Here is a 15,811-nt window from a genome sequence, read left to right as displayed (position 1 = left end):
TCCCTGTTCTGATGTATGCCCACTGAAGATGAAGGGTGAAGATTCCTCCTGCACTCCATTAAACCAATGATCCCATCATACAAACATGTTCTCACATCTTTTGTCCTCCTTTTATACTTACAGTTCATTAAAAAAAAGCTGATTTTAAGAGCATTGCATTGGATTGTAAAGGGATATACTGTAGATAGATGGGGCTCTTTCAGCAGCATGCAGCATGGGTCAGGGGCCACATTTTGGTACTGCAGCCTACAAGGAGAAAAGGTAGCCCAAATACCCGCAGAGTGCTGTGACAGATCAAACTTAGAAAATTCATCATGCTCTCTCACTTCTCTTTCAGTTCCACCATCACTGTTAATATTTCTCTTTCGGCATACACATGTGCAGCCCATTGGAAACGTCCCTTCCCCAGAACATATATGAAAAAACAGGCAATAAGGAACTCATACCTGAACAAATCTTTAGCAATGCCAGTAGACAGTAAATTCCAGTGAAACCGGCAGGCATCTCTAAGAGCAGCTGGAAACGGTGTTAATCCAGTTAGAATATGTGTTTTGCTTCTTCTTTTTTTTTCTATTTCATCTAAATGAGAACTTCAGCAGCAGAGCCGATGACGGGCATCAGGGTGGAGGAGAGTTCCTGAACTCCGCAGTGACACAGATAATAATGTTCAGAACTGCTCCTCGGAGAGTGAATTTCTCTTGGAGTCAAAGTTCAGATCAATCGGAGACATCGTTGCGGGTAAATAATCCACTCAACACCACTTGGATTTCCTCCACTCCCCCTGCCGAACTCCTCACTTCCAAGCGCAGAGAACTTCGCGGAATTCATCGGTGAATCTATTAAAGTTCCACTTCAGAGGAAGATTTCCGCGGCTGAGCCAGAGAGCGAGGGTCGAAAAGCAACGGAGGCGTCCGGTTGCAGTCACTTTAATGGTTTAAATGTGTAGGGTTACCCCGGTTTCGTGGGTCTGGCGCTGGTTGGATGAGGCGCCGTGCGTCTCTGCGCGCAGAGCTGCTTTGGCTTCCCTACCCAGTCAGAGGCTTTTTTTCTGTTGTGCAGAGAAGATTCCTGCGAGTCAGGCACCATTTAACCGCATGAGGATGCATTCACAGTGAAAGGCTCCGCTAGGCTTCTGTATCAAGCTCGTCCCTTATGAAAATGAGGCAGCCTAATAAATGTTAGAATCTCATTAAAATACCTAAAAAAAAAAAAAGAAATAACAGGACCAGACAACGTGCCAGGCTATTTCTAAATCAAGCTGCCTTTAGTTTAATGAATGCCAGCAGCCTGTGGTAGACTAAGAATTAAAGGCCTTGTTTTAAGTGTCCATCATGATCATATATGTTAAGAAGAGCCTTTAATGAAATGCAGATTCGCAAACTAAAACATACTAAATATTTTACAGTGTGTCTACTGCTGAAAGGGAACATAAAATGACCTTGATGAATGATTTATACTATTTGTATCTCTCTATCAAGAGGGACGTCCAGTATCTCCTTATCAGAACCAAAGGGGGCCAGCTCAGGAAGCGCACACACAGACACACGCGCGCGCGCGCGCGCACACACACGCACACACACACACACAAACACGGGACTCTTAATGAGCCAGTGAAATGTGCCTTCATCTATACCAAGTGGGCTGCAGCAGCATTGGGCTTCTTCAGTCGAAGACAAAAATCGATGAGGATTTCACCCGCTGACCTTTCAACATTCCACTGGGAAATTAGATGATAGTCTAAAGTGCATTAGACGTGTAATGTCTCATATATTGTGACCTAATATCATGTTGAAGTAATAATCACATATCCTCCGTGTTAGTTTAGTTAAATTAGCCAAAATTTAAGGTGATAAAAGATTAATACAATAAACCTGATAGTTGCACTATAGTGCATCTCTAACCTGGTGAACCTCAGAGATGTCGTTGTTGTCTAAGGGGGTCAGCACTCCCTCTGCTGGCCGCACGGCTGCAGCACAGTCTTTATGATATGACTGGTAACAGCTGGTACTGATATTTCTGTGGGTTTTAGATTTTGCTTTGAGGTACATTATTGATATTTAAGGCGTTTAAGGTTTATGCTCTAATCAGAGATCTTCAAAGCCCCAGTGGATTGTAAGCAGGCAAGCTGCATGCCACTATAAAAATACACTAAGTTAAGTACATGCTTAGTTTCTACAATAAAAAAGCATGCATCTTGAAAATCCCTCCACATATCCAACTCAAATCAGCACCAGAAGACAAGAGACAATAATTATGCATTTAGACAAATTCCCGGCTCACTGACTCGCCACAGAAGAAATATAGTGATGCTTCTGGTCTTTTGAGTCACATTTAGACCGAACAAAGTTTACTTACTCAGCTCTCCCTGCCCTCTCGCCTCAAATCCTTTAATTGCCCATTGTGGACCGCTGGTGGCTCTGCTGAATGCAGGCAGCGCTCTAAGCCGAGGCATCGCAGTTGGTAAACAAACAGTAAAATATGGGAAATTACAGTATCACGATGAAGCTTTGTCTGTCTTTATAAAACATGCGCTTTATTATTATTTTTTTCCCCATTTGTGAACACCCTCCAGTCCCCTCTGCCTTACTGCATTTTCTTCTTTCCCCCCAGTTTCTATACCCAATTTATCACATTTCCTGCAACACAATGGCTCTGAAATATTTTGCAGTTGTCCCATATTTCTTGGTGTTTCCCCCATTATTCATGTTTTAATCCTTTGTTTCACATTATTATTGCGTTTTCCTTCCAATTTTCCCAATGAGATCTTCCATGTAAATATTATCCTGACTGTGACTCTGCATGGCGGGCCAGTTGGCCAGGACCAAATGACAGCAGTAGTATATTGTATTGTAGAGGACAATATGATGTTGGTCATGTAATAACAGCATAATTTTTCTCATTTCATGAAATTAATAGGAATAAGCTGGCTACCATTACAACAGGGTGAAAATACCAACAACAAAAGGAATAGAGGGTTCACCAGTGGAGCTTTTGCTTTGTGCGTGTTGCCTCAACATAACAACAGGTGCAGTGTACACAGCTAAATGCAGTTTGTGAATTGTGTCATGGATTTCACAAAACTACCTCCGACACCAATATTTCCAGGAACAGATGGTAAAAAAAAAAATGGACACAAAGACGCACACGTCTTCGTGGCAACACAGCACAAAATATGGCAACGTTTTCAAGGAGTGAGTGCCAAGCACTGGGACCTATTTATATTTATTTATTTCTCTCCAGAGTAGCTATCCAGTTGGTTCTCAGCCAGCAGGGGGGAAATAGCTCCAAAAAGCACAAAGCCAAATCCAAAGAAATATTTATGAAAAAATAAATAATTTGGAATCTCCTCAGAGCAACAGACTTGGCCCGGGTTAGTCCTCTATTAGTGACTGTTGAGCGTCCATGAAAAACACAGACAGGTTTTAGGAAATGAAATATTGTCGCCATACCTGACATCAGCATATTGGTAAAGTGGATTGTATGAACTGTGTGTGTATCAGTGGATAGTGTCTGTAACACATCACTGTCATTAGTGGCTCCTCTCAGATCATTTGGCGCGTCTAGCTCTTATTTTCCGAAATGATTCTTAACTCTTCGCCGCTCCATCTGACAGCTCTTTGGCTCTTTCATTTTCTTGTCTATATCTCTGCTTATTTGTCAGCGCCTCTCACTGCGTAGTGCTGCAGTTGCTCAGGTTCATACGGAGTACATCAGCAAAATGAGAGGCAGCCATCGTCTTCACCTTTCACATCGCAGGCAGAAAAGCTGATGCAATAACCGCGCCTTCTGTTTTTTCCTCAGTTTCCCTCCAAATTGGTGACCACCTGGATGTTCTTATCAGTCTTTAAGATTTAGACATGCTTTCAACTTTGCACAATCTCACTGTCATATTTGTGTTTATTCCTTCAGTGCATGGGCCACAAAGAGTTTAAATATTTTTAAAAAAACAGGTTTTTTTTTTTTTTTTTTTTTTATCTTGATAGAGTAAACAAACAGATCAAGAATTTCATTTTTAACCACTAGCACTACATATCCAACATTAAAAGAAAAAGATTAGAAGATGAGATTCAATAATAGAATAAAAAATATATTTCTTATGCTCATAAAAAGATTTTTTAAAATATTGTCGTATTTGTGTTGGTTTAAAATTGCTTCAGGAGTCAGAAAGACTGCAGCATTTGAGTCAATTTGTTGTCATCTTCCAAAACCGCAGAGGCTAACGGGCCAGAGGAACTCTTTAAACGTTAAGCTTTGTGATACCGCAGTGCATCCGATGTCAGAGCCCTCACCATAAAATGTCAAAGCAAAGGGAGAGGGGATCAAATTGTGTTGGCTTTGGACACAGCACTTGCAGCGTGCAGCTGCTGAACTGGCATTAAGTGGCATTAGAGTCTTTGTCAGCAAAAGGAAATGTAGCACTCTTCCTGGGAAATGGGTTCAATATTCTATCGTTCAAGGGACAAGTACAGAATCAGCACAACCTGGCGCATCACTCCACCGACAGCTGGCTTTGTCCGGGCTTATCTCAGACATTTTCTTTAAAGCCGTTTGACAAAATAAAAGCGAGGCAACTTAAAGCAGTGTTGGCTACAACAAATCCAGCAAAATCCAAACGCAAAAACAGGACAACAAGTGAGTAAACTGTTTGCATGTACTCCTCAGGAAGTAACATGCAAGTTCGGGATGATTACCACTGCATTAACAAAAGCATTCTGCACATGGTCTACACTAATCATTAGTGTTTAATGGGCCGTACCTTTGTATCCAAAGCTGTTGTCTTGTTCAGGTTCTGCTTCAGATGCAGGTGGTTGGGTGATGACCTCACGTCCTCCTCTATGTTTGTCTGTATCTGTTTGTATGAAAACAACAACAGCGAGTTCAAACATACAGCATTGCGTAGCTTACAATGTGGACTTTTTTCTGTTAGCAGGAAACTAAATGGATATGACAAAAAGTGTTTGAAAAACCATAACGTAACGAGTTAAGTTTATACTGCCTAAATACACTCTATTACTCTCATATATAATCTCTGTGAATATAGCCTTAATTTCCAACAAAACAGTTTTGTGAACTTTTTCTGACATTGTAAAGAAATGACTGAATTTTTATTCAGATGATGACTCATCAAGTTGAAGTTAATAAATAGATGAACTTAAAGAGATATCTCCCTTGCCACTAGATGAATACATTTTGCTCTGGAAGCATATTTTAGAAGTGATGTGTAATCTAATTTAATTATGCAGTCTCACAAAGGTAAAGTGTGTGAACACCCTAATGTCTTAGTCACAAGAGGAATATGAGCTCATCTGTGTAAGCACAAACTAAATCTAAAGAGACATGCATTTAAAAATACACACTGCTGATGGAAATGTAGCTCAGTAACCAAAGAATATTTTGCATAGCTTCCTTAAATACTGACATTAATGATGATAAGAAAATAAATCATGTTAATACATTGATTGCTTACATGCACCAACCATAAAGTTCCCATTGATTTACCCATAATTTATACACTGGCTGTCAAAATAACTGGTTAGGCAGTGATATGGTGTATAGTCATGGACGTTGCCTGAAAATGTACCACTAGAGGGTGCCACCACTTTACCATGTGTTTGGAGTTAAAGGCATGACGCAGAAACAAAGGCAGAATTGTAATTGTTAGCTTTTATTACTGCCATGTTATGGAGTATAAGTTTAAAAAAACAATGTCCAGAAATACAAATACAGACCTTTCAGAAGTGTTCTATCAAAGTTTAGTGACTATATAACTGTTTACAATGTGTACAGTGCAGAAGACAAGGTCATTATTTGAATCAAAGCCACTTGAAATCTGAAAAAAATAAACTAAAACTATAATTGAATAAATAGTATTAGCAGTAATGACTTATATTGTAAAGTTTATTTGATCTCATTTCAAATAAATGAAAGAATAAACAAAACCAAAAAAAAACATTATTACACTCAAAGGCAATTCAAGGTTCATAGTCAATGTCTCACAATTCACAGAACATAATGCAGAATAAAATGTTTGGTGTAAATAAGAAAGTAGGTTTTTTTTTGTGTTTGTTTTTTTTAATATATAGTTTTCTAGAATTATCAAATTCCCATTAAAGTTCACTGTTCCAGTGCACTGATGTCAGTGTTGAGAATAAACTTTGAAATATCCTCCCTCTATTGCATATCTTTGTCACAAGTGTCAAAAGTGTTTGATAAACACATTTCAAGGATCATTGCTCTCTCCGTATCACTCTATATGCCCTATTTTACAAACAGTGTATGAATACTTGAAGTATTGTCTTCAAGTTTTCTGCCACAAGGGGACAGCATTACTGCACCCTACAAGGTGCTGAAGTTCTGTTATGGAGATAATGCTGGCAAATTCTGTAGATTTCTCTTCATCTTTCTCTCAACCACACAAGAGATTCTCACCTGGCAACATGTCCATGGCCTGGCCCTGCTGCAGCAGGGTGACACAGAGCAGGCTGATGAGAAAGAATGTTTGAATAGCCAGCATAGTCCCAAATGGTGCAGTGTGCTTTCAGGAAGGCTTTGATGAATCTGTGACAAAGAGACATGAGAACTTGCTGTTAATGTGTTGTAAGGACATCACGTGTACTGAACAGAATTAGGGACAAGCTGCAGGAATGACTGTGCTCCAACGTTAGTCAGACAGCAACATGGTTTGCTTTTTACTTTGGTTTCATGTGCCTCAAATCATTTCCTTAAGTATTATTATCACTTATTTAGAATTCCTCTCACACACCCATATCACACATACTCCTTGTCCACCATCTACCCTGCTGGCAAGTTTGTACGGGCAAGTTTTTGTGTGAAACTTCACTATAAAGAAGTGAGGCAGACAGATGGACTTTCCTCTGAAACCCACCCAGCATGCAGCAAAACTCCGGGTCTGCCCGTTTCAGCCTCATCCAATCCACACTTAGCGAGGGAATGCAGATTGCTCTGGTCTCAGCGTTGCTTTTCCATTCTTATTCCAACACACGAGTGAGCATCTTAAATATGCTTTCTATGTGCTTTGTGCAAAAACTGAGTGCCAGTATGCTATGTGTTCAAGCGCTCCATCAAAATGTCATGTGCTCATACATAATCCAAGTCAAACACCACACAAACATTGCTCCCATTTACCTGCTGCACAACCCATCCTGAACCCCCCCCAAACAAATACATATCCTCACACACACACAACATAAAATGCACCCTTGTTCTCAAGTGGGTATGGTGATGAGACACGATGACAGCGCCAGGCAAGGAGGAAAAAAAAAAAAGGAAGTCAGTTCTACTGATCAGCCATCTGTGGTACAAACAGCTTTGTAACTCATCCTGGCTGTCTGATGGACAGCCAGATTCCTGGGAAGTCTTGGCACCCTGCGGCCACCAACTCCATGCACCACTTTAATTGTTCTGGAGAAACACACACCCCCAGCCAACACTGTAAATCTGCCAAACCTTGAGCAAAAAGTGAAAGTACTGTGCACATAGTGATGAAAAGATATATGAAATAGGAGAAAGGGGTTCTGTACATGTTCAATGTTTTGGGTTTGGTTTGTGTCATTTTCATTAATGGCGGCTGATGGGGATTCAATCTTTCATTAATTATCTAAAATTATCTAATTGAAAAATTCTAGTTTACACATAATTACAAATTGGACTGTTTGTTTAAATCATATATCTCAATGTTAGCTGACTTTATTTAAAACCTGGAAAAACAAGGCATGCAGAGCTATTGACTGTAATTATTTTTTTTATTTATTTTGAAGACCATTACATACAGATTATGTTTGAGTTGTAATCCACTCGTAGATATGAAGGTCTTAAATTTAATTGTATAAAAGTATGTCAATTAGTACTGTCCAGCCTACTTTTAATATCGAGGGATAGCAATGATGGTCTGTTGGTCAGTCAGTTGACCACTTTGGACCAAATATCGAGGCTAACCATTAGATGGATTGTGCAGACATTCAGAGTCACAAGAGTGTGAATCTCAATGACTTTGGTGTTCTCTTAACTTTTCCCTTGGTACCACTATGAGGTTGAGATTATTCATTTCCATTAAATGCCTGAACAACTATTGAATGGACTGCCACTAAATGAAAAGAGGATCAGCTCTAATGACTTTGGTGCTCCCTGACTTTTCATCCACTGAAGTGCCAAGAGCAGGTCAACGTTTTGGCTTATCAAGTGAAAAAGGTCAGTATTAACTGGATTTACACACACAATTAAGCTTTCATTCAGTGAGATGAACCCCCTCTGATTCTTCCTCTAGTGTCACTATTTGTGCTTTTGAGTGTCTCAAAAACAACTAGACTGCCATGAAATTTGGTTCAGACATCCGCATCACCTCCAGGATTAATTCATACATTTTTCAATCTCTTAAAACTTAATCTAGCAACATTATCAGGTCCAAATGTATTCAATAGCCTACATTGTTTTTTGACCAAAGGTTTGCAAATGACAATCTTGTCAGCCTCTTCTCTACATTGTTTAATTGCTTATTAGAAAACATTAGCATGCTAACCTAAGATTGGGAACATAGTAAACAATATACTGTCAAATATTAACATGTTAGTTTTGTGATTGTGAACACATTAGCATGCTGATGTTAGCATTTAGCTCAAAGCACCTCAGTGTGAAAGAATAGCACAACAGACCTATTGTTGTATGTTATATTGTGTGTTCTTCCCTTCTTTCTTATGGTGTGAGTTTGGCATAATTCTATAAACTGTATCACAGTAATGACAACAACAACAAAAACTTCAAAACTATCCTGGTTTGACTGATTACATTTGATATAGATTTTAGTCTTCTGCATGTCTAGTAAAGATGCTGATGCTTCAAAAGCTACCAGAAACACTAACACTCCAAAGTAATATAATATTCAATATGAATAACATTCAGATTGAAATCTGCTGTTACAAACACAGGGATACAGTGTATTACAAACATAATGAGTGAGGAAGATTGCATTTTGTGGAGCGCTGAATATTAAATGTGGGTGGGAATAATGAGATTATTGCAGAAAGTGGATTTAAAAGGGGGGGGGACACAATACATCCACAATGTAATTCAAAAATATGCTAGTGGAGAAAAAATTATGAGTCAAAGAGAAAAAGCACATGAGCATATACATAATAAGATGATAACCCCTATGAAAACCATGAAGTCTAGTATACAATGAAAAGACTGAGTGGGACAGTCCTAGCTGAAACAAAAACAGCAAGGTCAGGCTTGCACAATGTAAAGATTAGCAGTGCGTTTAGACAGTTTAGTGTCGTACTTTTTCCATTTAACTTTCCCCCACCCTCTCATTAACATAAAGCCAATAACCTGCACCCACCACGTGAGTACATCGTACTGTGCCATATATCCTCGTGCACTCGCAGCCAACATTGGCAAAGCTGTCCTTATACTGAAGGACATGACAACAAGATATCTGCGGCTGCTCAGGCTCAGAGCTAATGGGGAAGAGTGTGCAGTTCAAAGGAGATGACGACTACTGATGTCCCCTTCCTTCTTCTGTCTGCCGGGGGAATAATCACACTTCACCATCTAACATATTGTCAATAACATAGACTTGAACTCCCCCACCCTCCCACCCCCCACCGCCCCCACATCCTCCTCCTCCAGCAGACATATCACATACTGTAGAGAGCACTGGAGCGTGAAAGGAATCAGTTTTCAGCACACCTTCCCACCTCACCCCCTCCACTCGCATACACACACACACACACACACACACACACACTTCCACTCCCACTCCCATCTTTTCACCCTCCTAAATTTAATCCCATGTATTCAAAGAGACAGACATGAGCAATGCAATCTGTTACCAAGTGTATCATGTCAAAAGGTGCAAGTGAAGACACTACATTGTAAATCTGTCAAGAGGCATGTTTAATAGGGACACAAATTGCAAGGAGAAGCAGATATAATTCAACACACCTGTAGCATTCACAGGAATATAATTCTGGTGTACCTGGTGTGGGGGATTATTTCATGCTTCAGGCAGATATGTTTTGTCATTGGACTGCAAATGACTATTTTTACACATGGTCAGGTTTACGGCCAAGCATATTTCAATCTGGATGCATCTCTATGTGATCAGCAGCCCTGTAGTAGAACACCACTGGGGTGCTACGGTAAGTGAAAGCAGGGGGCGCAGCCAGGAACTATGATTCACTGACAATTTTGGAGTCTAAATCAAGGCCACAGTGGGAGGCATGTGAAGGAAGAGGCTCGCGCTATTAAGACAGACAGGCTGTGATATTTGATGCGCACACAACACACAACCCACCTGCATACATTACTGTCAGTCAGGTAAAGTCGTACATCACATGCTTTTATATTACCCAAGGCTCACCGACTTCTCGTGGAAAAAGACTGAGGAGTTCTGAGGAGTTCTTATCAACACCTGGCAGTTATCGCTGACATATGGCTGCATCGTTTGGGGGAGAATGGATGGGGAGGCAAATACAGGCTTTCATTGCTGCCACTATAATGCATTAGGGGAGCTATCAGACCAAGACAAAGGATATTAAAAGTATGAGAGGAAATGTCTGGAGCTCAGTCAGGGTTCGTAGTTCCAAGTCAGCTGAGTAGGCACTGTGGAGCAGAAGAACTAGCCTTGTGAATAACAGATGATCCCACGGATGAACCACGAAGGGCCGTGACCTATGACCCCGGGAGATGAATGACCCTAGTATGTCTGGATCAAGACCTTTGACAGCTGAATGTGCTGCCATTTGAACTTTTCTATCTGCAAATAATGAAGGAAACATACAGTATGTTTGCATTGTGTATTATTAGCAGTATTCATGCAATCAAGAGAAAATACTGATGAAAACTCAAATGACAACAAAGCAGCGAGTCTACTGCAGCAAACCATTGTTTGTTCCCCTCCTTGATAAACACCTCAGGCCCAGCTGAAGGCATTCACAGAGTGAGAGATTTGGCAGGGAATGAATACACTAATTCCATTCAATATGGCGATTGTTGAGTCTGTCAGTGTACAGTACTGTAGGATGCTCATTATGCCTCCTCACTGCTTAGCTTCATTAGGCCAGGAAAGCCAATTAAGAGTGACTTATGTTTACAGCGATGTTGAGATGATAGTACAGCCAAATAAGATGTGAGTTTGAATTTATTTGAATGTAAATTGAGCAACTGTTACTTGCACATATTCATAGCTGAATTAGTCCAGTGTTTTCAAAACCACCAAAGGATTTTCAGAATTAGAAACCAGAGGGAAAAAAAGAATACACAAGTAGAATAGGAACAGAGAGACCTTGATTTTGTAGGATTGCAAATAGTTTAGCATTTCAAAATATTGTTTGGGAAATGCAATCTTAATATATGGTTATATAGATTTAATAGTTGGATACAATATTTGTTTCCACACCAATATAATCACTCAGGATTATAGTTGCCTGAGCTCCTATTATTTAGCAAAAGTGCAAAGTTATGATTCACCTATTAACACATAAAGTGCAGCACAAATTCTGCAATCCTTTAATGAAGCAGAATTATCTTCTAAGTTCTCGTCAATTAAAGTAAATGTATATAAATATAAATATAGATTTGCATTATTGCCTGCATGCACAACAATTTGTGAGCCACAGATAACTTTCAGCACCACAGCATGTGGACAGCAACTGCTCTAATAAGAATCAATGGGCAGGGAAAGCATCCAATTCCCTCTGAAGCCACCTATGCCAAAAACATGCGCACTCACAGCAGTGATATTACTAAACCATGCCACACTAATATGAGTACAACTTTACAACTTACCCCTCCAGGTTATTCCTTCAGTATTACTGTTCCATGTTCTCTTGTAAAGCCAAAATCTCTGCCACTGTTTGTTTCTGAGGCATCCAAGTAACCCAACAATGAAAGCAGAAAGAGAAAGGAAAACTAAGACACGTTGTAGACCTGTAAAAGAAAAAAAAAAAGGAAAAAAGAAAAAGGGGAGGGGTGTGGGGTCAAAAGAAGGAGCCTATGCCGGAGGAAGAGCCTAAATAATCCATCTGTGATCCTGGAGAAGCTATCAGATGGGGTGCATACAAATCACAAACCTACCTCTGCAGCAACCTCGGTCCAATATCCTCAGGGTCCTAAGGCTACACTCCGACAGCTTACGTTTACAGATTAAGACTGGCATCTCACGCGTTGAAGGACATGAGGAAATTCTGAATTTCAACAGTTAGATAATCAACTAAATTTTATTCTCGCAAATTCTTAAAAAAGAAGAGAATGTTTTTTTTCTGGTTTTCCAATTTGTCCTTTTGAAGACCTGCATTATCTTGGATGCTTTCATGAAGAGTTAAAGTACAGGTCATTTTGAATAAAATTGTATTCTAGTATTTCTGGTCTGTCTATGTTAAAATGAACATCATTACTAGAAGATTTCGTACAACAGTGACATTTTCCAAATATTGACTATTTTACTATTTACTGTTTTTTTATGCATTGCATGCATTGTGACCTGCTGCCATCCGTGGTTTGACACTATTTGGAGTTCAGTGTACATACTGTACATATCTACCGCATACTTTTGAAGGTTTTCCAAATGAAGCCTCACAGTTCAAGCTACCTGATGCAGCAGTGGGGAGAGGATCGCAGTGTGTTGTTGCAATATGGGGAAACATCCTTGCATTGTAGTTCACAATCTGCAGAACAGTATCCCACAGGGTTCATGTTTACCCGCAGCAAAACCAGCCTGCGTCTCTCTCGCTCTCACTGAGTGGAATTGAAATGCTTTTCACCCCACTTCTTGCTCTTTTTTTTTTTTCCCCTTCTTGCTCATTCCTATTCAGGTATATGCAGTGGGGGTGCTGGAACCTGAGCATGCATAGGCCACATGGCAGGAAAACATCCAATTCATCATAGAGATAGCAAAGACAAACACATTTACAGCAACAGAAATTGTAGAGTTTTGAGTCTACCTGACTTGCATGTCTGTGGAACCCTTTTCTCCAGTTTCCTTCCATACACTCCTCTGTGTGTTCTTCATGAGCAGTTCACCTGTGCTTGCATCAAATGAATAGTTCTCAACATTAATTGATTTTTGTTTTATTTTATTGAAAACGATGTCCACGGTGACTGATGAGAGCATCTTCTTCTGTGTAATGATGTGTGTAACAAACGGAGAATTGATCCGCAACATTGCTCCGCAGCTATTTATTCAATTCAGTCTACCATACAGCAGAGTGATGGGCTCAGTGGATTAGGCCAATACATGGCTACTTGGTCCAAGTGTTTGATTCAGTTCAGCCAAACAGCACCAGCTCAGTTTATGGGGAAAAAAAAAATCCTGTTGTCTGCTCACGTGCTGTGTATTAAGGCATATTCATCTCCAGTCTCAAATATGTATTCCTGACAGTAAAGCAGAAGACCTTAAGCAAGCCAAAGGCCTCTGCACTGTACTGTAGGTTTATGAACATATTACAGATGTCAACAGACATTATACAACTATCATAGTGAATACCTTTAGTTTTCAGTTATTCTTACTGTACCTACAAAGTGATGGGGGAACTGCATGGAATCTGATGCTGCAAGGGTGTGTGACCCGAAACAATTTTCTTTTCAACTGCACTCTTATCACCGGCACTCTTATCAAGATCCTTCATCTAACTCAGCAGTGCGGTTTTGAATTAACCCCAAGTCAATATCATGGTCATCGATCATGCTGACAGGAGCAGACTTGAGAGTGTGACATTGGAAAGATAATCATCTCAAGAGGAAACGTGCTCTTCTCCAGCAACAATGTTGCTGCACTGATTAGAATGACCAAGCCACTTGCTGCTTGAACCCGGGGTGAGGCAGACTAAACACAGACCGTACGTGACAGCCAATCATAACACAAACATTCTTTGTGTAATACACCCGCCAGTACCGAAGAGGATACTGTCACGTTTTGCCTCCCCGAGGTGTGAAAAGTACACCCATATAATAAGACCATAAGGACAAAGACAGAGAAAGTCCGCATAGGGATGACGTTGGGGAAGACGTTGAGGATGGTTGAATGGAACAAACACAGGACTTTCATCCAGGGTTCATTCATCAAGTCTAGGACAAAGTGTAAGTCAACACGGATGTCTCTTAGGTAATGTACGTAAGTTACTGAAATAACTTACCATATTTAATGAAGGTAACAAGTTAGGCAACTTACATGACATACAAAACATTGCTATGATAAAATTACTTGCGTTAAGGTCTTATCCAGACCCTAATAATGCCGTTTTTCTGTAAACCAAAGGCATACTACTTATTACATGTTGGCGAGGCAGAATGTGACCCTGACACAGTGTCCTCTAGTGGACTGAAGCATATATTACCTGATTTGGTGTGCAGGTATAACTCAAACATTAGGCTGATAAATTTCAATTCAGCCAAATAATCTGCAATTTGTGCTCTTTGTCACCTTTGACTTGTATGTATTACCCCTGTTGTCGTCATTCATTTCAACATATTGGCATATAATTTGTAACAAAATACAGCACAATGCCCAATGAATAATAGCTGTACATTTACATCATCCATCTAATCTAATTCATGTATTTATAGCTGATTGTCCCTTCAGATGCCAAAAAGTTTTCAAAGGAAACATAATACAAGCATAAGGAAAGAGAATTGCACCTCTTTATACCATAATGAGACAAATTTCTGGAAAATGCAAAGTGTGCCCAGTTAATTCTATTGATTGCTTGTTTATCAATGTTTTGAAATGATTTAGTGTTGACTAATCCACATAGAACCTCAAATTGATTTCAATTCTCAACCAAATTGCTTAAAGATAATCCCACTGTAGCAGTGAGATAAGCACTGTACTAACCTTTGTGAAGGTGATGGTCACGGCCATTCTCTGACGTGTCTTCTCTTCTGTAAGAAAAAAGAAAAAAAATGTTTTAGGTCGGGCTTAAAGCCTGTTGACCCACTTGGTCCTAGCTTCATTGTTTCTATATCTAAGGTCTAGTGATGTATAAATATAATTTATTTACCCTGGACACTGTTTACCCTCAAAAATGTATCACGATACCTTGACTATGCTATACATCAATAAGGAAACAATTTCCTTCTCTCGCATACACCTGCACTTTCACACTGAGTTTAACTGTGATTTGCTCATCTCCCAAAAATGACCAGTGGTTATATTAGCATACATTTATATGGTAATATCTGAGTCCTTTTTCTTTCCCCCTCTTTGGTTGGGCTGACTGACACTTAGGCATCTACACAGTCCAGAAGCCGAACAAAGCTATTTTCATGGATGGACCATTATACAGCAGCAGCATGGGGAATCTGTGAGAATGCAATCCAGGTGTCATTGCCCCTTGGTAATCTCTCGTCTTCAGGAATTCATTTTCTCAGCAGCTTCACTTGAAAATGACATTCTGACACCATTTACATGGAAATCACTTTGGCTCTTCATCTCTAATGGTGGCCTGTGAGCAGAAAGGACCTCTCTGAGGGCTGGACTATTAATGGACATGAACAGAAAAGAGAAGGGACATAGAAAGAAATGTGACAAGAAAGAAAGCAAAGGAGGAAGGAAAGAATGAGGGAGGAGAGAAAGAAAGAAAGAAAGAAAGAAAGAAAGAAAGAAAGAAAGAAAGAAAGAAAGAAAGAAAGAAAGAAAGAAAGAAAGAAAGAAAGAAAGAAAGTGTGTGAATACTTAAACATGGGTTTTTCAGGGTTAGTCAAGGTCAAAGCTTTGGGTATTAAGGGATGAAGCAGCAATGGAGACACTGAGGGAAAGCATAATGTGGGAAATTCCTTTTTCTCCACTTAAAGTGGA

General features: G+C 39.8%; 1 protein-coding gene across 3 annotated transcripts in view; it reads right to left on the bottom strand.

The window, feature by feature from the left end:
- The window catches only part of LOC138622075 (roundabout homolog 1-like), a 92,078-nt gene extending 80,029 nt beyond the window's left edge, over nt 1–12,049 (bottom strand). For 2 of the 3 annotated variants that reach the window (XM_069700557.1, XM_069700558.1), the window contains exons 1-3: nt 11,806–12,049; nt 6,430–6,558; nt 4,757–4,849 (exon numbers count right to left, since the gene is read on the bottom strand). In XM_069700557.1, the coding sequence (XP_069556658.1) occupies nt 4,757–4,849; nt 6,430–6,514 (178 nt within the window). In that variant the 5' untranslated portion in view covers nt 6,515–6,558; nt 11,806–12,049. Of the gene's footprint in view, nt 1–446; nt 997–4,756; nt 4,850–6,429; nt 6,559–11,805 lie in introns of those variants that run through there. The other variant, XM_069700559.1, reaches the window with a different exon arrangement.
- Between the last annotated feature and the right edge of the window lie 3,762 nt (nt 12,050–15,811).

The sequence above is a fragment of the Brachyistius frenatus genome, unplaced genomic scaffold (genome assembly GCF_029030835.1).
Source record: "Brachyistius frenatus isolate BFR_SWC_R1_liver_20210118 unplaced genomic scaffold, ASM2903083v1 Contig_34, whole genome shotgun sequence".
NCBI classification, from domain to species: Eukaryota; Metazoa; Chordata; class Actinopteri; family Embiotocidae; genus Brachyistius; species Brachyistius frenatus.
This window is presented reverse-complemented; position numbering and strand designations above follow the sequence as displayed.